The sequence below is a fragment of the Falco peregrinus genome, chromosome 8, assembly GCF_023634155.1.
Source record: "Falco peregrinus isolate bFalPer1 chromosome 8, bFalPer1.pri, whole genome shotgun sequence".
NCBI lineage: Eukaryota > Metazoa > Chordata > Aves > Falconiformes > Falconidae > Falco > Falco peregrinus.
Window position 1 is genome coordinate 56,503,076 of NC_073728.1, and position 26,072 is coordinate 56,529,147.

The 26,072-nt window shown below is 40.4% G+C and overlaps 1 protein-coding gene across 9 annotated transcripts in view; it reads left to right on the forward strand.

Moving 5' to 3' along the window:
* The window catches only part of EBF1 (EBF transcription factor 1), a 283,485-nt gene that overhangs the window by 170,917 nt on the left and 86,496 nt on the right, over positions 1–26,072 (forward strand). For 5 of the 9 annotated variants that reach the window (XM_055812620.1, XM_055812621.1, XM_055812624.1 and 2 more), the window contains exons 7-8: positions 5,915–5,996; positions 13,933–14,074. In XM_055812620.1, the coding sequence (XP_055668595.1) occupies positions 5,915–5,996; positions 13,933–14,074 (224 nt within the window). The remainder of the gene's footprint in view (positions 1–5,914; positions 5,997–13,932; positions 14,075–26,072) is intronic. The other 4 variants (XM_055812622.1, XM_055812623.1, XM_055812627.1 and 1 more) reach the window with 1 other exon arrangement.

Consider the following 26,072-nt stretch of genomic DNA (forward strand, 5'->3'; position numbering starts at 1 on the left):
TAGGAAATTCCATTATTTTGACAAATTTTCTCTGGCAAAGTGGAATAAAAAAGTGCTTCCTTCCAGTAAAGTTTAAAAATGTTGAAAAATTGAATAAATAGTTGTTCAAGAAAAAATAGATGCTTTATTTTAGCTTAATTTTTTAAAAAAGTTGGGAATTTTCCTTTGTACAATAGGAGTATTGATAAGAAGAGTCAACATGAAAGGGAAAAAAAAGTGAGCTTTGTCCTTCTGAAAATTCTAAAGGGACATTTCTACATTTTGATAATTTACTTTTCCAAACAAAATTACATTAAACAATGCATTTTACCTATATTTTTATTTTAGTGGCATATTACTAACTGGATCTAGTAACCAGTAGAAGTAGCAGAAGTTACTGACTGAGAAAGAGAGAAGTGTGTGAAAAGTGCCCAGAAAAACCTGAAGAAGCAAATGAAATTACTGAAGTGCATGTACTGTCTGTCTCTTGGTGACCTGTGGACTCACCCCTATATTGGCTTCAGTATTTTTTGATATGCCAAGTTTTCACCAGAAATAAAATTACCCGTCAGATGTTATTTGAGACAACTGTATTTGCCGTATCACATCCCCAGCATCCTTTTCTGCTGGGAGGACAACCAAAGAAAGCAGATAGGCTGACAGCAGGGCTGGTTCTGTGAGGTACTGAAGTATGTGAGTAGTACCTTTGTCTCCATCAGTACTGCTTGTGTATTTAAATTTATGCACATATTTAGTACTCTGCTGAATTGGTATGTCATACAGAATGGGCATGCAATCCTTTTATCTGATGGACAGTTGCTAATTATTGCACTGGCCCATGTATTTTGGTTTTACTAAATTTGCAAACCCATGTATACTTACTGCTGTGCTTTATCTGGGAGTCTAAAGTTGCCCTCTTCTATCAAATGTGTTTATACCTCAGAAAAGGTGCATTTTGTCAATTTTGTTTGCCCTAGCCAGGTTTAAGTTGTATAACCGGCACTCACTTTCTGGATAGCCACTGGTCTGGCTGACCTTGGCAGCATGACAGCTGTCGTATTTTCACATGGGTGAACTGTTCTTGAACAACTTCTCCAATGTATTGGGAACAAACAAGCTTTTCTTCAGCATTAGGAATTCAGCAGGTCTTCTTTCCAACTATTTTTTTCTCCTTCCACAGACATATTTATTGTGGCAATGGCAAGCAAATCCTACTGCTAAGCCTTCGTGTTTGAGTTCCTTTAAATTTCCTTCAGGGAAGTGACAGGAGACCCAACCTAGATCATGTCAGAGCTTGCTTGCTCTAATTTAACTCTTTGTTTATTTTTAATAAACATGGTATTAATTTGTAGGGGCAAGAAAAGTAGGAGAGCAAAATGCTATTACATCTTTATTACTAGTATTTCTGTTCCTGATGTGTATTTATTTAATTTAAATCACTGTGGCAGGTAGTAGTGACAAAGAGAGGGATGCTGCAGGGGAGGGTATTACACAAACCCAAAGGGTTTGGAGTGTGGTGGACAAGATAGCTAGACATGAACGGCAGGGAGTATTTTATCCAGGTGGAGTGACCTCGAGCTGTAGCATGCTCGCTAGATCCTTCAGCTGAACGAGGGGAAACAGAGGATGGAAGGAACAGGAGCAAGGAGGGAGCCAGTGTCAGGACTTCTGTGTAGCAGGACAGGAAGACAGCAAAGGCAACCAGGGAACTCAGGCTGGGCTGGGGTACAAGTCCCTCACTAGCAGAGAGTAGAGGGTAATGGTGAGAGCCTAGTCCTGCTGACATCAAAGTCTTTTGGGGAATGCAGCAGTTTTGTTAGGAAAAAAATCATCTCCAAACCCGAATTTTCTATTGAGTTGTGAGAAGAGGAGAGAATACTCCCAGAAGAGCCAATACCCCATTTGTTAGAGCTTCTGCCTGGCAGACAGAAGTTCATGTTCATTTGGGGCCTGATTCAGACTGGAGGCCTGTATTTAGCTGGAGGGTGTCTTTCTACACTGGTCCTTGCAGTTACCTAAAGATTTGTGGTAATATGGTGCCATGGCACAGGTTAACTGCTCAGCAACTTCACTCCTTGAGTAGTTTTTGCAGCCTGCACTGAGCTGTATCTCAGCATACCTAAATGTTACCTATAAATAACTTGCTTTCTCCAAAACTGCACTCCCATGCCATCCAGCCGTGTCTCTGTGGGATAAGGGGTGAAGCATGGAGTCCTTTGATTTAATAGCAATGCAAGTCAGTAAATCCAAACGCTTTGAAAAAGTTTCTGTGTTTCTGGACCTGAGCTGGCTCACATGGAACTGGCTGGTGCTTCTCTGCTCCTTACGCACAAATGCCTTTCACACCAGGAATGTTAGTAGCCAGGAAGGGAGTCAGAAAATATGTTTAGCTGGATTCATGCAAAAAAATAAACCTTCAGTGGTAGCAATAAGTATAATTGATGACTGAGTCTTGTGTGGCAGAAGAGCTGGTGTTCAGCAATCACATAAGTTTGGAGAGAGTGAAAGTCGAAGATTTTATTGAAGATTTTATTGACACTCCTGTGTTTTGCACATTTTTTTCATCTTGGGAATGAATTTCAGACCCCAGTGGTTAGTATTAATGCTATATATCCTCTGTGGTTAGTATTAATGCTATACAGCCCTGCCAAGTGCAGAGAAAGTTAGAACTGAAAAAAATAACCCACTGTAAAGAAGTTAGATGCAAACAAACGGAGATGGAGGTTTGTGCTTACAAAGAGCTCAGCTCCATTGGCACTTCTCCTGGACCAGTCCTGTCAATCTTGATCTGAAATATTTGCAGAGTGAAGTGTTGCTAATGAGCAAGGTTGGCAGGACCGGACTCGAGGTAAAGGCAGCACCTGAACAAGCGGTTTAGAGCAGGAACCGAGAGACTGGGCTGAACCCCATGAATCAAACCGCTCCACTCTACCCTTGTCTTAATCTGTTCGTGTCTGTCCTCCTGCCAAAGCAGGGGGAGACCGTCAGCCACTTCGTGCCACGCCAGCTCAGGAGCCACTTGGCGCTTGCCTAGATGATCATGAGATGCTTTTGCGTAGCCAGGAGGACTCCAGCTCTGGTGTGTTCCAAAACAAAGTGCAGCCTATAGTTTGTTTTGTCTTTCAATGGAATAAAAATATGGCACTTGGCATAATATGTTCTGTAAACTGGTGATTTTTTACTTAAAATGCAGTGAGCGAACTTGGCTGTGTAAGCTTGGGGTCTTGAAAGTTCCTCTGAAAATACTGTTATTTTAAGTTAATTTTTTTCTGTAGTTGATTTAATTCAAAGGAAGTTTTGTTTGCTTGCTTGCCTGCCTGAGGTTTTTTTGTAGGTTTAAATAGATGAGCTTCATTTCTTCTGCAGTTTATTTTGGTGAAACTTCTGTAGAATTTGGTGGAGATAGCGCAGTGCAAATGGAGTCAGACTTCAAAACTTTGGGTTAGAGTTTGCGAACCCCAAAAGCCAACTCTTGTATTTCACAGTGATTTTCCAAGCCTTTGAGCTGATGTGAGCTCAGAATTTGTAAGGGAAGGGAAGGCCCAGTGTTTCTGCGGAGAGTTTCTCAAGGAGCTTTCCATCTCTTTGGGGGCCCTTGAGTCAACCTGCCAGCCTCTGCTGCCCAGCACGCCTGCATGCTGTGCAAAGCCACAAGGGGAAGGTGCTTCCCACATTTGCATGGCTGACACTGCCTTTCAGCACAGGTATTTTTAACTGTTCCATGTCCCAGCTCCCCTCAGGGCTTAGGTGTTCCTCTAGGGCTGCGGCAGACCAAGTGGGCAGCTGCTGAGCTTGGTGCTTGGCAAAGCCACCAAAAATCCCTTGGCAAACCCGGAGCAGCGCCAGCTTCTCCCCAAAGCATAAGTGGCTCCAAGAGGTTTTGCCACATAAGGGCCTGTTCGAGGCTGTAGGCGCCAGCTGACAGGGATGTCTTTGCCTCCCAACAGATGGCTGGGCTTTTTATTTCAGCAAGCAATCTTGCGCGGAGGGGTGGTCTCTGGATCCTGCCAGCATTTCGCATGACAGGGCCAGCTTAGGGCAAGAGGGATCTGATGTCCGTGCCCTTCATAGCTCATGAGCTAAATGACGAGCTGTTGACAGGAAAGCCATCATCTGAAGTGTAAGATCCTGAACTCTCCCCGCTTTTCGTTTTTCTTTGGCGGAATTAATGCCCTATTTGCTTGTCTCTCAAAATCCATTCTGGCACGAGTACAAACCCTCGCCTGGTGGCAAGCAGTTGTCTGGATTCGAGATGCCAAGATTTGTGCTGACAGCTCCTTCTACACAATCTGAGTCAGGCTGTCACAGCTGGCCATTAGAGGCTTAAAAAGACACACACATGTACAACAAATAGCACCAACTTTCCCTTATTGAATATCAGAACCTGCTTGATGAGAAAATGTAATGGCTTACACTGCTCTTTATTTTAGCGTAAACAAACACGGTGTCTCCAAATCCCCTGTTCAAGTGTGGCGGCTGTTTATTTTATGTTGATTGCTGTTTCTTATTTAGAAGCACAGGTCTAGAAGGGACTTCCTAGGTCAGGAGATCCAGTCCTTGATAATCCCAAGCATCACATTTTATAATCCTCTTCATTACCTCACTTTTCTGTAATGAAAACAGTCCCTGATAGTTTCAATTTGTCATTGCAGCCATTTGCCTAGTATGATTTTCTTGGCACAGAGGAACAAGCACCAAAACTTGCCTTGTTGAGCGGTGGCATCACAACTAGAGCAGGGCAAAGAATGCTGCTCATCAAAAAAGGATTTTCTGAAGCTGTTTACCCTGCAATTTTGCCTTTCTTGCTGGCAGTATGTGCAAATTCTGCTGACCTAGCATTCAGTTTGGATGCTAAAAGATGGAAGCTTGCAAAAGTTAACTTTCTGATTAAAAGTAAACCAGGATCAGACAATTCCCTACCCTGCGTTTTGTATATAGAAACAGGTCAGATTAGCTTCTGCTTAGTCAACTGATGGTTATTGCAAGTTGTAATGCTGCTCTGTCTGGTTGTGCTAGGTTTTAAACTTGCTATAGGATTAAATTTTGCACAGCTGAGCTTTAGTAGACCTTAGTCTTTAGTTTATTTTGGACAAAATGTTGATAAACTTTGGCTCTCAGGGAGGAAGCCTGGAATCTGAGACCCACTATTATTCATTGACTTGTCTTTATGAGTTTACAGTCCACTGATGCATAACACTGAAGGAAATATTTTCAGTGAAATGTTTGCTTTTTTCTTTGGCTTTGTAAAATGCAGTGTCTTTTCTTAGAGATATATGTCAAGGTCATATAGCTACTTCAGTGAACTGTGTATGGTCAGGAAATAGACTGCATTGAAAATATTTCATTTTTCCATGAAGTCAGTCTTTTAACCTAGCCTTCCCCCCTTTCCTCTCAGGGTTTTGGTCTCCCATTAACCACTATTTAAGCATGAATTTTATGCACAAACTGGGTTTAATTGTGGAAGGGAGATTTCAACTGTATGGAACATTTTCAGTATTTTTGTATTAAATCAAAATTTGCCCACGACAGCAAACTTGTGAAACAAAACACCATTTATGTGCAAGGGAAATTTCTTGGCTGGCATTTTTCTGTCCTCTTTTTGCTGTGCTGAAATATGTCTCTTACCTCCTTGCTGCTATGGATGGCACAGTGAGGCTGGCCATTTAGCGTGATACAAGGACTGACTCTGCAAACTTTAATGTCTGTGACACAACAGATCTATTAATTTAATGCTTAAATGTTTAGGACATGCTTACATATTTTGCTGGATTGGGGCCCGTGCAAGCTCTGCTCCCTCTGGACTGTCAGTGGGATGATTTGTCTGGTTGGGAATACTAATGTAAATAAGGCTTTGTTGGACCAAATGTGCAGATGTTACGTAGTACTACTATGCACTGTTTATAAGATGTTAATGTCCATTTCTTTTTCTCCACAGGTTCTTCTTGAAATTTTTCCTCAAATGTAACCAAAATTGCCTAAAAAATGCAGGAAACCCTCGAGACATGCGTCGATTCCAGGTCAGTCAGACACGCTTCCTCCTTTAAAAATCAGCAGCTGTTAGGGACAGAAGTACTTTGACCCAAACTAACCTAGTAATTCACTGGAAGATGCTAAAAACATAAGGTCACAGAATATTGCCTGAGGACTTCTTGTCACAGCAGAATTGGCAGGAAGTAGTTGGGGTTTCTTGCTTTGGACAAGAGAACTCTTGAAGATAATGTCATCTCCACGGGAAGTGAAAGCATGAAAAGGAAAAATCAAAATGACCTCACTGTTGTTAAGGTTATGGAGCTACCCTGCTCTGAGATATTCTGTTCTGCCTGGGGAACTAGTTGCTTTCATGTAAACACTAAGTGAGCACCATGTTTGTTGGAAGAAGCAGAGGACAGTATAGGAGCAATGAATAAAATTAGGTTTGTGGCTACACTTCAGCAGCTATACTTCAGCAATGTTATAGACTCCTAAATGTGTATCAATGGAATCAAGGTCCACCCATCCCTGTAATCAGCACTTGGAGAAAACTACCATTGGGTGTATCTTTCTTGGGATGTTTTGGGCTGCTGTTTCCCCACTGTTGCAGCATGTGGCAGTGGGGCTTGGGAACTGTAGTATCAACATAGCTTCAGATGGCCAAGGACATTTTTTTATTCTACACACACCTATGGCCACGACTACTTTTGGGATCAAGTACAACACTGTCCCTTGGGAAGATGCTCTGCACTTGCATTCCCCAGTGCTGGCTTCAGAGTGGTGTAGTGGCAATGCTGGGAAATAGCTGCTCCAACCCCTTTACTGATGGTGTGGTCCTTTGACTGTGCTAATAATGCTTTGCCTGCGTATGTGCTGAATAAAAATACAGGGTAGAGAGCCAAAGGACCTTCTCTTTTGATGGGAGCAGTGTTTATGATAGAGTCTGTCAGTGGGGACTGGCCTCAGGGTTCTGAAAAAGAAACAGGAGATTTGACCATAGACTACATGGGTCACTGGAAGAAGACAACTCCAAAAGATGGCTGCTCTCTGCAGTAGCTCAGGACCTTTGTGCTTCTTTTCCAGCATTGTCACACTTAAATAAAAGTGCTAAATGCTATGTAAATGGGAATATTATTTATATGTAGAACATATGTCTGTTATTGAACTGTTTAATTGCAACAGTGCTGGAAGGCAGAAGGGTGTTATTTGCCCTCTGAGCTTAGAAGTGCAGAAGTGAGGAGATGTGGCCACAGGGATTAAATTAATCAGTATAAGAGCTAGCATTAGCATGGCAGAGCCCTCAGCTTCTCACACCATCACTCCTCCCTCCGTCATGTTTCTTATGTGGTTCAAGAGGGCGTTATCATTGTAAGAGAAAGTGGAAAAAGGACTCACACCAGCACAGGGATTTAGGCCAAGCAGTCACCCCTGGGGCCTGTCAGAGTTTGCTTCACAACATGTGCACTCTGCTGGGTTTGTGCTCGTCCAGCCTTGAGGCTGATTTTCATATGGTAATGCCTTTGCATGTTCTCTCAGAACAGCAATCAGGAGCCTGTGTCGGCGAGTAGGTAAGACATAGGAAAGGTTGTTGATCTCTTGACTTGTAAAGACATTCTGTCATACAAACCCAGCTTCACAGCAGTTGAGCTTTCCGTGTGTAAACAGAGACTGCTTAATTACGCAGGTCATGTCAATTAGTGTGACCTTAGCATTTTCAAGAAATTAATCACTTTCAGCCAAGCGAAACACTCATACTATAATACAGGGTTGTATTGAAGCTTGTAGCATTCTGTTAAGTGCCCAGGCTTATTGTTTTACAATAGCTGCTTTTGTTTCTTTTCTTTTCTTTTTTTTTTCTTCTTTTTTTTTAATTTATTTTGAACTTGTTGCTCTTTTAGCAATAGACTTCTTAAAATAAGACAGCCAGACTCTAGAGACCAGGCTTCATCTATCGTTTCTTAGGATGAAAAGGACCAAGCATATCTCAATGATATGATACACATAGATGTTTGATACAATGCTGTATAGAAACTGAAAGAAATCTGGGCCCCTGTGAAGTCAGTGGAAGGTTTGCTATCAGCTAGCTTTGAAAAGTTGCCAGTGACTTATAAGGTCTCTAATAGTTATGTCAAAGTTCCGATTAAAAGCCATAAGAGTAAGGTATTTCCAGATACTTTTGAAATACTGACATAACTCATTTTACATACACACAAAAGGAGACTTTCCCTTCCTTTACTTCATTCCCCTGTCTGTGCTGGACTGTTAAGCTGCCCAGAGATTTGTCCATCTTTTGGCTGTGGTCCCTCATTCATCAGTCCCCAAAAGTTGCCAGGAGTTGTTAGAATGCAGGTATGGTTTTCGTAGGAGAAACAGTGAAGGGCCAGGGACACAAGTCTTGCACTAAGGACTGGCCTTGCAGAAAATTTCCTTTCTTAGTAGGTTTTATATTTTTTTCCTTCAGTAGGGAATTGTCTGATTACCATATGGTATAAGAGAGGTTAAGAAAGTACAGGAAAGTGGCAGATTATATCTTGGTTCGGGTGACCTGTGTGTGAAACTTCATTCGGACTCATATATAGAAATCAATTAGGAAGTTTTATCCTGAACTTTGCGTGCAAATATAGTAGTGTAAAAAGCCTAATATAAAAGCATTTGTGGGCTTGGAAGGAAATACATTTCTCTGTATGTCTGAGATGTCCAGGCATGTGACAACTGGAGTAGTGTCAAGTGCCAGCAAAAGTGTGTGTTGGAGCAGTGCTGGCCCTGGCTGCATTAGTTATGTCTCTATTAGCAGAAGGAGACAGAGAGAAGTCAAGTACTGTGCAGGCATTCAAGACAGTTGAGTTTGCAACTTGCTACAGACTCTTTGCTTGTCCTTGAGAAAATCATTTAATCTGTGTTTCATCAGCCCAGCTGCACAAAACATTTGGTGATATGAGGTATTGTCACCTTTGTCCAGCCTATCCTTTTTATTCCAGAAACCCCATGGAGCAAATGCTCAGTCTAGTTTTGTATTCTTCATCACAATAAGTCATCAGTATCAGTGGGATGGGCTGTAGTGCCCCAATTATTGGTAATAATAATACTACCAAGTAGACAGTAACATGAGTGAACTCGACACAGATTTTATTTTTCAGCACTAAAAACTCGTTTATACAACCTAAACAGTTTTGTATGTTATTGTAATTAATGAAACCCAGGTGCCCTAGTTATCTTGTTCTTGTTTTAACACAACTGCTTGCAAACTGACACATGTCAAGTTTTAATTTAGAGGAAACTTTTCAGACTGAGTCACTGCATAAACCCCCAAACATTCATTTATTATGAAAACCTTGAAAGTCAGTTAGAAATTGCCATGCTGTTTCATTCTGTTACCACAACTTCTTCCTCGGCCTAGGCTGCTAGTTTGCCTCCATGGGATGCTGCCACTCATGCTTGAAATGAAGCCACTTGTGTCTTACTGCAAATTTGCATAAGAGACAGAGATGACGCTTCATGAATCCCAGATAATGGAATTTGGACATACAAGGCTCCATCCCCAGAGAAGGGAAAGGGGAAACAAAAAAAAGAGAGGCTGGAAAATAGCTGTGAGAGCTGTGGCCCAATTCAACAAGGTAATTAAGTGCCCAGCCTGTCCTTGAGCACGTGAGCAAAATTACTGAATGTGTTGTACTTATGTGCTTTAAGTTAGGCACCTTTTTAAGTGTCTTGTTAAATTGAGAGTGATTTTTAGTTACTAGACTAAAGAAGTCAACACATTGTAGAAAGAGGTCACCAAGTGGTGATGGAAATAAAGATGTTGCTCTGGCTGTTTCTGCAGAGCTTTCAGAGGAGCAGCAAATGGTGGAGTTACTTTAATGTTGGCAACAAGCTTCAAACCTGAAAATAGTCTTAATCAGATTTTTTCTGCCTTTGCCGCTAGATGTTGGGGACATCACAAAAATATCAGATCCCTCACCATACATTGGAGAAAATTGAAAGCACAAGGAACATGCTATGTCTTAATCAGTTAGCAAAGCTTAATGGGCTGTGGTTAAAAATGAGGAGTCATGCAATGCTTAATTTTGATATATTAGGTGAAGTACTATAACAAATAAACAGGTCGAGTGCTAAACGTGGATAAATAGCTTGATCTCCAGGCTCCTGGTGTCTGAATATTTCTTTATTTTTTTTTTTAACTAAGCCCAAAGTATTCACAAACTGAACTATTTAATGGCAGGCAGAACAATTCACAGAGCCATGATACGTTAATGCAGTTGATAGTGCCAACTTCATTGAAGAAAGTTGTAAACTGGTGTGTTTCTTTCATACCTCTGTCTGCCTGGTGTTGATACAGGATTTAAATTCGAAATCTATGAAGGGCTAAAGCTAAAGCTCAAAATCATTTTCCATGTTTGCCTGTCCCAAATTAAAACTGTGTTTTGTTGACAAAATTTGGAAAGGTTTGAGATTTGGCAGGCCTGGTTGTCCCTGTGCTTACATTAATGTGTCAGCACCTCATTAATCATTTATTAAACTGTAGTGTGCCTTTCCCTCTTGCTATGGTGTGTGTTTTAGGATGCCTCGGTGCCCATTCCACATATACTTTGGCTTTCCCCTCCCCCTAATTTTATGATTTCTCCACAAATTAGTTTTAGCATGTGCTTTAACTTGAACATATCCCAGTTGTTTCAAAATCAAAATGAGAAGAGTGTAGTATTTTTTTAGATTAAAAAATATGAGTAGAACCTGTAAGTATGTAAGTGCTCTGTAGCAATCCAAGTATGTAACTGTGGCACACAATATTCAAGGTGTATTTTTTCTCTGTTAATCATCAGGGACAATAATATTTCGTTAGTGCAGTGTTGGTTCAGCATTCCTGTATTAATGATATTTTGCATTTAAAGAATTGAGTAGTAAGCATGTACTGCTTCTTACAGGTGCACTATGAATAATCATTTTTTTTCCAGACAGATACATAAAAGTAACCACTTTTTTTTTTTTTTTTTCCCCCTGCATTTCCTGAGACTAGAAACAGTTTCTCTTGGGGATTCCTTTTATAGTTGCTTCTGCTAACGACGCTGAAGAACCACACCAATGTGGTCTCTTTGTAGTAAATCAAACTCTGTTCAGGAGGCAGGTAGGAAGGCACTGTTAAGTAATTCAAAATATGTTGCATCAACAGTTTCAGAAACCTGAGAGGGGGAAAATTAAATGTAGATTTCTACTCACATGAAACTGACCTCACTAGGATTGTTTCCTCAAGTTCTTCCCTAGAAAGGTGCATGTATAGAGACAGCTACTGGTGTATACAGCTTTCACAGGTTTGAGGCTTACCTTGCTATTATTACTTGTGAGCCATTATTTTTCTGGAATCCTATTTCTAGAAGCATCCAAAAGTTCAGATTTCAGCACAGTATTGATCAGCTTCAATGGGAAATCTGTGTGTCCCTATATGGCTTTAGGATTGGGGAAAATATTTTACGTTGTAGCCATTGTTATTAATTGTAATAATGTTAATTTTCATATGCATCTAAGCAGACCCATAGAAGATAAGGAGCTGGCATAAATCATGGAGCTATGACAGGCAATGCCAGCTAAGGATTTGGTGGCTCAAAATCCCAGTTGCAAAGAATTGATAATAGTTGCAAGTGCACAAATAAGATTGCAAACCCTAAGCCACTTACTATAAGATCATATTTTATTGAAAATATCATAAACTTTATTCTATCCCTAAGGAATGCATTGGATAAATTACTTTTGAAATCCCTTTTGGAATTTTATATATAGGGCTTGGGTTTTTTTCCCCTTTAGTTTGATTTCAGAAAAACTTACCTGTAGTGTTTGGTGCTTTCTTTTTCCCAAATTTCCATCTGTAAGAGCTCTGGAATCATTTATTCTGTATTTTAATATCTTTCACTTAAAACATGCACAAAAATCTATTGCCTGGAATGCCATTCTGTCAGAGGGTTTTAGGATCCTTTAGATGTAATCTACTCTCTTTTGTATTCCTCTTTTTAAAGACAAAGACTTCAGGATTAGCTATGGGCAGTTTAGCAGCTTTGCTTACTTTATATTTTTGAGCATGTTAATTGGTGGTGAGAAATAGATGGAATTTTTTTTCTTTAACTTTTTTTTTTAGATCCAATTCAAATGATGAAATTGAATTGTTGTAAGCGATCCTTTAAGTGTCCCCATTTGACCAACTTTGAGAGGCAGCAGCTTCCTGAGAGAGTTGAAGCAATGTTTGCCAATCCTTGTAAAGCATTTCACCTCTTCAGAGGCTAAAGCCTCTCAAAACCAAGAACAATTAAAGCGAGAGCCTTTCAGAGCGACTGGGGAATTCAGCAAAATAAATCAGAAATCCTCTGCCGTGGCTCTGGAGGCTTGCCTCATTATAAGAGCAGATCTATTAGCCCCCTTGCCATTGTCTTTCATTTCTCAAGTGAGGTGATTCTAATTAAATTAATCTGCATGTCAATCTATCGGTGATCAATCAAAAGGGCTGAGGTCCCCCTTTGCGGCAGTGTGCTTGCGGCTGACAGGGGCTGATAATGGAGGAAGAAATAAACTGTCGAGCAAAGTTAATTAGTCAACATAATAGGTGGATTAAACAGGAGCTGCTGATTGCTGTTTCACATGTCGAAGCATGAGGTGGGAGCTGAAACTGCAATTAACAGACAATTATTATATTTGGTTGTAAGAGGTCGCATGAATAAACATATCTCTGTGGGTTTCAGTTTTTAATCCCTTTCCCTGTTTAATGTAAGGAGAAGTGTAGGTCATTTCTTCTTATTGTTTTAGTTGAAGTTCTCGAAGGCGTGCAGACTCCTGGCAAACCAGCAGCCAGCTGAAGGCCAGATCTTTGGCAGGGGTAAAACCCTGGGAATTCCATACTTTGTTGGGAAAAGGCTGTGGGAGAGGGTGGCTGAATGAAAGCCAAGGAGGCGATGAGGTTGCTTGGTCTGAGTGGGGTGGGAGGGGACCTGGTGTGATGAGCTCTGGGCTCTGCCAGGGACTCGCCTCACGCATCCCCCCATTTCCTCCGCAATGGTTCATGGCTTGGGTGCCCTCAGCCTGAACAGGGATTTCCTATAGGATGGTGCTTGCTGAGCCTCAAGGGTGAGAGGTTCCTCTGGGCAGCCCTGAGCAATTGGGTCTTCTGCTGTGGACCCAACACTTCCCTGTTTGGCTCCACTGAGTTGGCTCCTCTCTTGCTCCTGGCTGCTCTGGGGAGCAGAAGTGTCGGAACCTGCCTCCAGGGCACTGCTTCTCTGTCTCCCTCCCCTGGTCTCAAACCGGATCCCAGGTGTTGACATTGAGATAAGTTGAGAAATACAAATAATTCTAACGCTGGATGAATAGGGTTGTGTTCTCCACATCAAGACCCCACTGTCAAGCATGCATGTGTACACAAACATACCTATATGTACTCCCTAAGATAGAGCTCAGGAGAAATTTGGGCGAGTTCATCAACCTGTAGTGACTGTACTGAGTGAAAAGTAGTGGGGGGGGGGGGGGGGGGGGGCAGGGGGGGAGGCATGCAACAACTCTCATTACAGCTTCACAAAATAACTTTTGTTTTCTTTTATTCTGAATCAATTCTCATTTGCAATGTCAACAGCTCTATCTACTTCAGCATGGAAACCGAAGGATAATTTAGGGTGAAACACAGCTGCCCTTGTATATAGGGGAAAAAAACACTTAATAAAGATCCTCTTGTTAAAATGATGGTTAACAGTGTGCCGTCTGCCATGCAGCTACAAACTCTGCAATTTGACTTAAAACTGCATCAAAAGCTTTCAATGCCAAAGACCCACTCATCAATAGCGTCTCTTGTTAGATTTGTACAGCATAAGCACCAGTTATTATGCGAAATAGCTATGCAATTTTCTACAGCTCCCAGCTGTTATTTATTTAACTGAGTTTATTACACTCTGTGCTTCTTAAAAAACATACATATATCTCTCCAAATTTTCCTCCATTTTGTTCTTGTGCTTGCAGGTCGTGGTGTCTACAACAGTCAATGTTGATGGCCATGTGTTGGCAGTGTCGGACAATATGTTTGTACACAACAATTCCAAGCACGGGCGGAGAGCTCGAAGACTTGATCCCTCGGAAGGTACGCCTTCTTATCTGGAACATGGTAGGCATATCATTTTCATTGGTTGGCATTGCTACTTTAAATGTGGATTTATTTGGTTTGTGTCTCTGGCTAGTGGTTTCAAATTGTCCTGTAACACTTTATACCTTTGGGACTGTATATTTTAAAGAGACTGGCCTCCAGACCAAAGGGGAAATCTTTCAAGTTGGTCAACCGTAAATGTAGTGAAATGACAAACCAGCAAGCAAATGTGGGTGCAGAGTCTCTCCTGTGTGTCAGCAAAGTGTGGTGATTTCTTTTTTTTTGTTTTTGGTTGCATCTATTCAGCACCCAAAGTTGGAGTCTGGTCTTTCCCAAATTACCTTTATTTTTGACTCTGCATCTAAAGGAATGTTGCATATTTTCTGAAGTGCTCAGCACCCAAATTTCAGATTGGATTTCTTCTAGCTATGGAGGGCTGAGCTCTCTAGGAGATACAGCTGTTCTTTTGAATTGCCCTAAATGAAAGCAGAGCCCTTTTGGAAATCCATCTGCTTACTCAAGCCATGGATGACTGTTCTCTTCTGGCTCCAGCTGTGCCAGCTGCGGAAGCTGCTCTTCCCTGCATGCCACAGCTGCTTGTATCTCCTCCCTGCTGCAGGCTATTCTCCACCATGGACATGCCAGCTAAGATAGTTGTCTGCTTGCTCCCTAGTCTTCTTCAGTCCAAAGAAGTTAATTTGAGTTAAACTGTCTAAATAATAACTCTTTGCCAGTCTAGCTTATTTTGTTGAAATGATTGAAGGAGAAATGGTGCAAGGCAATTTGTCTGGCTTTTCTGAAAGGACAATAAACCCCAGGAAGGGTGGGATGGGGGCACGTGGCTAGAAGCAGCCTGAGGGACAGTAATCTTCCGTAAAATCAGCTGGTCCTGGAAGAGAACATCTGCTGGTGACTGTAGGTGCTTAAAATGAGAGTTGTTGAGTGCAAATGTACTTGGAAAAATCTGGATTTGATTAATGTTTTGTTTTGCTCTTTGTCCTCAAAGTTGATGACTACTACTGAAAAACAAAACAAAAACAGAGGGCATTTCACTCCCTTCTCCCTGTTCCAGCTCTGTAGAATAGCTCTTTGTCTTCAAAGCTGTTTGTAATCCTAAATTCAATAGGTGCTTGCTCCTCTAAGAGATGTGTATCCTCAGCTTCCATTGAAGTAGTTGTGTGTAGAAGGCACCAGTCCTTTATGCTGGTTTCTTTCACAAATATTTGCCAAGGATCTGATGAATAATTAAATAGATTTTTCCAAAGAGTTTGAAGAAACCAGATAAAATTTTCTCTGGGAAAGCAAATGCCACTCAGAAAAATGTTAACTAGATATGTTAAAAGAAATTATTAATACTGAGAAATGGGCAAATGAGCAGGTTTCTACTACTCAGTGAATTCTTGTGGAAATAGCTTTCTATTCTGTTTATGCTTTCAGGCATCAGCCCTGCAAGCACTTATGCATATATTTAAGATTATGCACACATATGGTCCTGTTGGGATCAATGAGGCTTCTTGTGTCAGTAAAGTTGAGGGTATTGATAAGTGTTTGCAGAATCGGGTCTGTAGTTCACACTTACTAACCTAAAATTCTTAGCTCAGCAGCATTTCTCATTATATAAACATAACTTACATCTGTATTTATTTAGCTCTAACTTTTTATGTAGGCTATGAGCCATTTTCAGCCATAATTCATGTTATAGAAATTTTTTTCATCCTGCCAACAACCTAATTTAATAAACAAACCACTGTCATAATTTTTCTTGAATTTTTCTAAAGAATGTACGAACTCTGTCTCTATTAATTAGCAGAAAGCAGAAATTTACAAAAGGAAACCTCTCTGTTCAACTTTTTAATGTTTCCATTAAGTCTAGTCTTTCAAAAAAACACCCCTGTTTTTTACTTGGCATCTACTTAGCAGGTATATATCTTTTTTTTTTTTTTTTTTTTTTTTCTCCCACCCCTCATTGCAGTCTTCTCAGTGCATGCTTTTGGTCAAGGCAATACTTAACTTTCTCATACGTAAATGTTCTTATCCCCATGCATGGTGTAATAGCATCTCATTTTATCACAGCTGCTGTTCCCACTCCTACTACCTGAGGGATTCTGTTAGCAAAAAGAAACAAAAAAAAGATAATGCTATGCTTACGTCTCTACATAAACCTAAGTTACTATGCTAACATTAAAAGTCAACATCTGCAAAATATCTCTGTGTGTACATTTTGTGGGAAAGGTGACTTTTCTAATCTACTTTCTCAGGCACCTCTCAAGCAACCTCATAAAGCAACCGCTAGTAAATTCTTGCTTTTGAATAGCAACCTCCACACTACAAAATTACACTCTTCTCAAAGGCTTGAGGGAACCTTTCTTTTTAGCCTAAAACCTTCAATCCAGGTATTCTATGCACATCTGAGTCCAAGAGACAGGGGGGAAAAAGTTATAAAAAAATAATCCAGTAACTGTTTTAAGTGTTGTTATTAGATGTCTAAAATACTTAACTTGAATAAAAATAAAAATTAGAAAATGTCTCAAATGAACTTAATGCTATTGAATTTTGGGCAACCACCACAAACCTTAAGATGCGTTGGAACAGATGACAGTTTCCTCCACTGAAATTAATTTTTACTTTTAGTTTGAGACCTGAAGTATATTATTTTTCTTCAGTTTTTGGACTTTTTGTCTTTGGTGTTATCTTCAAGTGTAAGCAGCAGAGACTGTTCACCTTTCCTCTTTCCAGCTTTTCTGCCCCCTTTTGGGGAGGCAGGTTGACCTGAGCAGTATCTGTAAGCGGTCAGATGGGAAACTAACGTAGTCATGGCTGTTGGTCTCTGCTTCATTGATTTGGTGAGCAACTTAGGATCGCTGGGATCTAACTGTAATATGCCCTTGACCAAATGTATTCCCATGTACTTTTCTAGATGTTTAACTTTTCAGTGCAAATATCCAGTTGCAATAGAGATAAATGCCTGGCTGTGCAAGGATAGGCAAAAGAGGAGAGAGGATGTAGCAAGACATGTGCTGGTTGCCTAGTTTAGTTAGACACTACCCAGACTATTTTTCCTTACAAAGTTGTGTTGGGACATGTTGCTCTTAAACGTGGAGTTGCAGTTTGTGACACCTAAAAGAGACTTTGGGTGCCAAAAAGCTGGAAAGAAAGCTTTATCTCCTGAGCCACGCAGGAGCCTGGTGTCTCCACGTTTGGGTTTTACCATCTCATTAGCAGGTAGCCTGGATTATTTTTGGGACATCCAACACATGTCTATTTATATCTTGCTTGTCAGACAGTAAAATGAAAGTTCCTTTTTGTAGCTTGTCTCTGAGTATAATTAGGAACCTCGATCATGGTTACATATCCACACACTGTCCTCCTTGAAACCAGCGGGTTAAGAAGCTTGTATTTCAAATAAATATATCTATCTTTCAAAAGTAATAGCTGGCAGAGGCCAATTATTTCATACATCTCTGTGTGGCATAAATAGGGTAAGCCACAGTAATCTGTGGGTTTTCAATAATTATCACTTTTTCATTCACTAATAGTTGGATCCTCGCTTATTTTGTTTTTATGGTAAACCAGAAAGCCGGTGTGGTTGACCTTTCTAAATTGTACATATATAGTAAGATGTATAGTGAAGAGCCAATAGGCCCCAACCAGTAGAATGTATTTCAGCTTGTAGTTCATTCTAGGGTGTCAATTTTAAAAGCAAAATCTTGCCAATGCAATTGAAGTGACTAGCTTATGGAAGGGGGGAATTCTGACAGGGTTTGCAACAACTCTTTTCAAGTTTACCAGCATGAAGTCCACCACTGCAGATGTCTGCAAAGGTTCCAGTTAAAACTCTCATATTGCTGCAAAGTAAAAATTCTTTTTTACCCCAAATGTTTGAATGACTTTACAAGAATGTAAAGCCAATTGCAGCATCAGTTTCTCTATTATTTTTCCTCACTGGCAGAATGCAATGCCCTCAAAAAATGATAGTCCCCGAGACCCTGTCAGTTTGCATGCTCTAACACTTTATTATCTAATGATCTAATATGCAACAAGGCAAAGAGGGGGTGCTTATCACCCTGACAGGATGCCTAAGAGAAGTGACTAAATTACTTTATGTACCATTAGCGCTAGCTGCCACGGTGAACTCACTGTGAGCATTTATGCAAATATTCCTGAATACATTCAAGTGGCCTTGTCAGGAAGACAACTGACAAGCAGCTTAAATGCTTGGGTTTTTAAAGGGACAGTTTTATTTCTTTTCCTTTTCTTTCCTCCTCTTCCTCCATAGGAAAGCGCTGAAGAATTAGGTGGTTGGTAAGGTTTGTTGGCGATTCAGTTCTGAGTCAGCTCAACAGCAGCAAAAGAAGGAAAGATGCAGGGTAGAAATAGGGACAAATTGTAAGACTATGTCAGAATTTGAAGATGGAAGCAGAGACAACCATGATTTTTAAAGCAAAGTCCTGCCATTACTTTACTATGAAATATACATAAATCTCTGTGTGTGTGTGTATATGTATCTAAAATAGGTCAATATATAACAAAACCATTATTATTATACTTATACTGGAAATGATAGTGCATGGCTGGATTATTTGATCACTCTATTGTGGTACCTGAGACAGTTAAGCTTTTACAATGTTGTTTTAGTACACGATAGTAATGAGTGATTCAGACAGTTTGCTGTCTGCAGGTGCAAAACCTCCTGCAGCAAATTAAGAGTAGTAGTTGCTGTGCCTCAGCTGGGTACATCAGGTAGACCCTCTTGTTAACAGTGGAAAATGTAAAGAGCTTTTCTTGCCAATCCTGCCTGTCCTGGGCAATCTGAGAGCCCATAGTCACCACAGTAGGTATGTTCACAGATTTTCCACTAAATCTTCAGATTTGAAAGCAAAAATGATCACTAGGCTGTGTCTTAGTTGACTAGAGGCTTTCTATTTAGGTTAATAAAAAAGGAAAGTTTCCCTCCCCCTTGTGAACTATTTTGAGACAATAATCTTTAAAATAAAGCCTTGAGACTGAGTGCCTTTAAGTATCATTGTTACCTAGTCTGACTGGAACAAAATTGTTGAGAATGGTTATTGTATACCTTGAATTTAGCTGCATGTGCTGGGCCCACCAGTTGGTGATTCCTGAAAGATGCTCAGAAATCTGATGTTGTGACCTGTTTTTTGTGCTATAAATGGCTTTGCCACAACGTTGAGTCATGAAGAGGATGCCCCTATCAGTTCCATTTTAACCCTGAATCCCTTGGTGTGTTGCATGTGCCCATGGTAGTTGATGAAATTGTTAATACAAGGCAGAATATTGACTGAAGCAAAAAATACTAGCAAGCTGAGAAAGGTTAATGTTCAAAACTTGATACATTTTACCCTTAGATGGTATAGGTTCAGGTTCTTAATCAAAGTAAGGGACTACTGCATTCACAAACTGGCCAGGTTTAAACAAAGAGACTTTAATGTTTGACTTGTTTAATCTATGGGTGGAAGCACTTGTTATATCTTAGTGTTTCACTTAATGTTTTCATGATTATGTGAAAAATATAAACACACAAGCTTTGCTGCACCATATCATTCTGCATAGAGAAATGCAGTGGGGTTGATTTATTATTTAGAAGGGAAATATTGAAAAAAAAATATTAGGATTCTACCACTCTACTTGAGGGGATCTTGTATGTTTTTCTGAGTTACGTCTGCTTTCTAATTTATTTTGTATGAGGGAAGAATACCTAGGGTTGTTGGACATCTCTATGCATACACAAGGGAAAAAATGTGACTTTCAGAACATTGCACAACATGGATAGTAATAACAATAAGTGAGCCTTGATATACTGAAGGATTGCAAAACTTCAAGCTGGAAATCATTTTCTTCACTTTTGCCAAGTTGTCTTTTTCATATCGGTTCCTTCATAAATGCAGTGAGTCATAAATTCAGGCAATTTTTTACATAATGACTTGTTATGTGTTCTTGGAGCTTGACCTTACCGAGCATATAATATTAACCTCTTCGCTGTCCTTTGGGCTTACTGTATGTTTCTAAGCGAGCACACCAGGGCTGGATTAGTCCAGTATGTGCACTCAGATGAAGCTAGAGAATTTGTCCTTCTGAAGAGACAAAACATGGCCAGAAAGTTAAGGTGCTTCACTTGAGAGAATTTGAAGATAAAGACTTCAATATGATCTCAACAAGATTTTAACTCTGGGGACCGTTGAAGTAAATTGCCAAAACTGTGGCAGGTTTCCTGCAGGTTGCAAATGTTAAGTTAGGACATGGTGTCTTCCTAAAAAGTGTATGGCAGCTCAGGGAGAGGTGTTAAAGATCTGAGTAATTCCTCATCCAGGAATTCCTGGGTGAGGCTCTTCGGTGGGTGCTGCGCAGGATGTCAGGCTGTGTGATCGAGATGGTCCCTTCAGGAGCAAATCATGGGATCCATCATGCTGGCAAACCACAGCAGAGCTCAGATCTGTACAGCTCCAATTTAGGTAGTCAAAACTATGTTAACGAAATTATGCCCCACTGAATTATGCTGATGTCTTTTTTTTTTTTAATCTTCACCAGGGCAGAGTAGCGATCTGCAGGCCCAGCCTCCTGCTTTCTCGTTGAGTATTACTGAGAATTTCACAAGAACTGGGTGGGTGGGTAGGTGGAGCTGCCCCTTCTCACAGCCAGTCTCATAAAACAGAAAGCAAAAAATCATCTGTTTCTATTTGTCTAGGTCATAAATCAGCCATTAAGGAGAGGTACTCAAAAGCTTAGAATATCTGGCTGCAGCAATTTTGATCTTTCAAAATTTATTTTTAGTCTGAGGCTAAATGTAAACAAGATTTAAACAATTTTTTGGCAAGTGGATTTTTAATGGTTGATTTGGATAAGGAGATTCCAGAATTTCAGTTCTGCTGTTATGCTGTAGGTATTTCTTGAAGTCGGAGGTGTGAGTTTCTGATTATTTTTTTTTTCACTACATAAACATTATGTCATAACATATATGTACTAACTGCTGCCACCATGTTGCAGGAGACTTAAGAGATTCCATTTGAAGTATTCTAGTCTCTAATAAAAAGGATTGCTGGTATATAATGCCCATGGAAATGCCTCCTGAAAAGTCAAGTTTGGGTAGTTCAGTTGCCACAGTTAGAAAGGATTCCTGCTTGACAGTCCCATATCAAGGATCTAGTGTCATGTCTAATTGAAAAAGGAAAAAATGCTACAACAGAAGCAGGGTACACCTGGATTTTAAAAAGATAAGGTGTCGCAGTTCCTAGCTGTGAGCAGCTGCCCTTTATGTTTTTCAAGTAAATGAAAAATAAAACAGCCCTTCCCCCAGAATACCTGAACAATGTCAAGCTGTGATATGTTGTTACCCTCTGTTGTTACGAGGATGTCATGAATTCATGGAAAAATAGTACCTGGATGAAGAAAGAGCACACTGTGTGAATTTCCCATAGGAGCTTTCAGAACTGTGTTCCTAAATTTGCAAAAAGAAGAAAACAGGGGGAAAACTGTCATTAAAATTTGATGCAGATTTAGATGCAGGTGAAATAACCCTATTTTGTAACAGCAGACAGATAAGGGAGAAAATTTCAGATGGAAGTTCTCCAACCACCATGAGAGTTGGCTCTTATTTGGAGAGTTAGACCAACCACTTTCTGAAGGTTTGAGGTTTCTCTCCAGACCTCAGAGGAATCAGAGTACAGTCATGCAAGTAGAAAAACCTTAGCTACTCTGTTTGGCAGAAGCTTCACAGCTACCACTACAGGAGAACACTCGGTAGCACTCAAATAGGCAATGAATATTCATAGATAATGAGCATTCATTACATTTCAATTTGCTATGCTGGCCACCATGTCACTAAAACAATGGCATCGTAGGGGAGAAGAATGACATTAGGATTAGAGAAATGTTTGAGAGATACTGCACCGTATGGCAGGGAAGTTTTGCCAGACGTTGTTTTTCCAGCCTTCCAAAATGTGCACACTAGCAAATGATGAAACATTGTATTATTGTACTATGATTAATATTATTTCTCAACAATTTCCTTTAACTTAGCTTTTTATTATAGGATACCTTTATTGTTGTTATGTAGGGAAAAGATGCTTTTTTCTCTCCAGTCCCCTGCTGATTTGGGCAGAGTACAAAGGAAAAGGGTTTTGTGAATTGTGGTTTGTAAATGAAAGCCAAGAACTAGTGATTTTTTGAGGATTCATGTGGATGTCCTGAAAGGTCGTGATTATCAAGGAATGCTATTCACAGCAGTTTGCAGGTATCTGGACACTTCCAAATGTTTCATGTTAGGCATCCCAGTATTTAAATACCCCAAAGCAACTGGTGACTATGAAAGGTCTCTGTTCCCATGGAACATGTGTCCATGTGTGAATCAGCTGAGTGCTAACAATCTCAAGGTCAAAGTTTTATTTAGATCAAAATTTTCCACCAAATTGTCATGTAGAATATTCTGATTAGAAAGCTTCACAAATAATGAGCTCAGTATTTTTTGCGTCTCAGGCTGTACATAGTCTCATTGAACTGAGAGAAGGCTGGTGTGAGCGTTCAAGTCTGTCCCTTACTGTCCATTGCAGGGTGCCTGCCAAGTGTTTCCCCAGCAAAACCAGTATTTGACGAAGCTCCCCCAGATCCAGGGAAATGAGTTAACAGCATAAGCCAAGAAACTGATGCAGAAAATGGAACCCACCAGGGTGGGATGTTTGGAGCGGTTATTCTAATCTAGGTTGCCATCTGAAAATTATTAATGTTAGTAGTAAAGAATAAAAATAAACTACTAATAATTAATACTGGAATGGAGACAGGCTTTGTGTTTGGCCCAGATCCAGAATACATGATTTTCAGGAGTGCATGGCATTGCAAAAAGCGTGCTTTCATTAAAGCCAGTAGTACAACTTCATAAAGTGTTTTTTAGAATCCTAACCCAAACTGTTTGCTGAGCATAACCAGAAAGCTTTGTGTCTCACAATTAGTCCTTTCTGCTTTCCACCTTCATTCCATGAATTTATAGTTCTCTTTGTGACAAATCTTTAGCATGGAAGTGACTGTAATATAAGCAGCACTGGTTTATGACCTCATTGAGGGAAGCGAATGGGGTTAGGAAGTTTATTAAAAAGATCAAGAATAAAGTTTTATGAAAAACTTGTCTGAAATTTAGCAGTTTAAAACTATTTCTCAAAAGCAATGCAAACATTTAGATCTGCAAATTAAGGTGGAAGAGCCAGTGTGAGCTGCTTAACGAGATACTGTCCTTCATGAGGTGGATGTTTAGGACTTTCTGATCAATTTTTGAGAGTCAGGTGGTTACCCAAAAGAGTAGGTACCCCAAAGCAATCTTTTTGGAAATTCTTGGACCTAAATCCTAACTCTCAAAGCACCAAGGTGCCTAAAGCTGTGGATAGATATTTAGTGGGAATTTTAAAACTCTGGCTACAGAATTTCTATGCCTGTCTGCCAGGTGCTTTGAAAATTCCATCAGATGCTTACTGGAACCACTGGATAGATGGATGCTTCCAAAAATTTGGTCCCAAATGCTGCAGGAACCTGTGTGCTTTTTACTGTGCTACCGTTGGAAGTGTCTGTTAGCAATGGATGTATAAGGAAATTAAAAATTAATTATGTTTGGTTAATACCATATCATTATGGTTTTGCAGCAACTCTCTCAGAGGTTCTGTATCTATCCCATGAAAAAGCAAAGTGTGTTTCCCACAGAGGTCCCTTTTGGGTTGTGAAATGGCAGCAGATGTGCTAGCTCTCCCCTGCTGCTGGAGACGGAACAGAAAGCTCGTGCTACTGTTCACGGAAAACTTGGGCTTGCAGATGGAATTCATAGGTTTGGTGCTACCTGATCCATGCTGAGAGGGAAGGCCAGCACTCGGAGGTAAATCGCAAGCCTGACCACAACGCTGCTCATCTTTCCAGCTGCAGCTTTATTTAGTGGGTTGGGGTTTGAGGTCACAGCGCTTTGCCGCGGTACATTCAGGTGAGAACGTCACTCAACTATTTATGACCAGGTTTGGCTTTCTGAGGCACTGAAAGATAAAGGAACTCTGATCAGAGGCCCTTTGGGGAAAATTATCCCCTTCCTGGGATTGTGACCTTGAAGGCGACAGTGAGTGCTGCCTCCTCATTCAGCACTGAGTCCAAGCAGAGATGCCTGCTGGAAAGCCCAGAGTCAGGTGCCTGTTCAATATCAGCCGCCAAATATTTTTTATGGGGTTGCATCTGGCTGCTTCCTACCTACATATCATCTTGCCGAGGTCCCTTGGTACTTTTGGGAGCCAGTGTGGAACTCCTGGGTCTCCAAGCTTCCAAAGGTGTCTGCCCATCTCTGCTCATTGTATAGCGCAAAGAAGATCCCAGTTTAGGCAGACTGACTCACCCAGCCAGAGCTGGAGTCTGACTTTTTACATGCTGTAATGCCTTAGGTAGGTGGTCTGAATACGGCCCTAAATAAATAAATAAATAAAAACATAGCATGACTTTATCAGACACATTGAAAGAACAACTTCTCTCAGCATTTGTAGGCTTGAGTCCAAAGTATTCACTCCTCAGATTTTCAGTGTGCTGGTTTTATGTGGTGTCATTGCTGGACAAATACTATGAACTATAAATATTTTTTTATGCTTGTGTTTTTGCAAGTAAAGCCTAAATGGCTGTGAAGGTGTGCTTCACCCTGCATTCAGAGCAGCACAAACAACGGGATGAAACAGTCTGAAAGACACTGCACAGGGGAGACAAGGGGATCTCAGTCTTTGCAACACAGAGCTTCTGCTTGCAATGCAATTCAGGTTACATTGCCTCCGCTGCTGTCCCGCTGCCATCACAAACACGGGCTGAGTATTATATTGCATTTCTGAATCAAACCCCCCTAATAACAACAACAACAATAATAACAACAATTGCATTATTTTGTTTATTTTCCTTAGCCACTGTTCCCATCCCAGGTAGTCATTAGTTTGTAGTGTATTTTTGGCCAGGACAGCAATTTAGTTAAACCTTAAGATCACTGGGATGCTTTTCTTACGGAAGAGCCAGATTCCCTACCTTTTCCCTTGGCCCAGGGCCTGGAAACCTGAGGCTGTCCATCGGACCTTGGTCTCTTCGTTGGCAGCTCTGCGTAACCTGTCACGGAGACAGCCTGAGCACAATTTTTTGCACGTGATGAATATGGATCTTTGCTGCATCTGCCAGGCTGCAACAATGAATGCAGAAGACTGTCATTAATAGATAATAAAAGCAGAAAGCAACATTAATGGGAATAAGCTTTTCTTTTACTGGGACTGATTATTACTTTTTTTGTTCTTGGCCTGTGACTAGATTGAGCCACAAATAACAGCTACCAACGCTGTGTGCACACATGTGTTTTGTTGTTGGCTGGTTTTTAATCTGAAATATTTAACCATGATATCTTCAAAGTGCAATTGTGTCATACATTCTCATACGCTAATAGATTTCAAAGATGAAGAGCCTTGCTGCTTTATGTTTAGTCATGCCTTCATCTATAAATTTATGGCAGTACTATGGTTTAATGAATTGAACAAGTCCCAGAACAACAACAAAAATGCTCTTTTGTTTGAATTTAGATATTGCATACTTTGTTCTTCGAACAAATAATAAAACCAATATGTTTCTTTAGTGGTAAATTTCAGACTAACTTCATCTCACATTACTAATCAAGTACTCAAGAATATGTATGTGCACATCTACATATGTGTGTGCGTGTGTGTGGTAAACAGGCGCTTGCAGTCGCGGTGCTAGACGTGGGCTGAACATTCGTATTCTGATAGCGATAGGCAAACCTCCGAGAACAGATGGAGCAGAGTTCAGCACAAAGGTTTAATCCTATCAGGATGATTCCTGTATGGCCATCTGGATAATCCGGCGCACACATTCAGTGCCTGTTAAAAATACAACGTAGGCCAAGATTAGCGTCACAGATTTTCCACTAGACTTGTTCATATTTGACTTTATGATTCTCAGACTCCAGAAAATTGCATTAGAGAGCAGCCTGTGATTTGTGAGAGAAATCAGA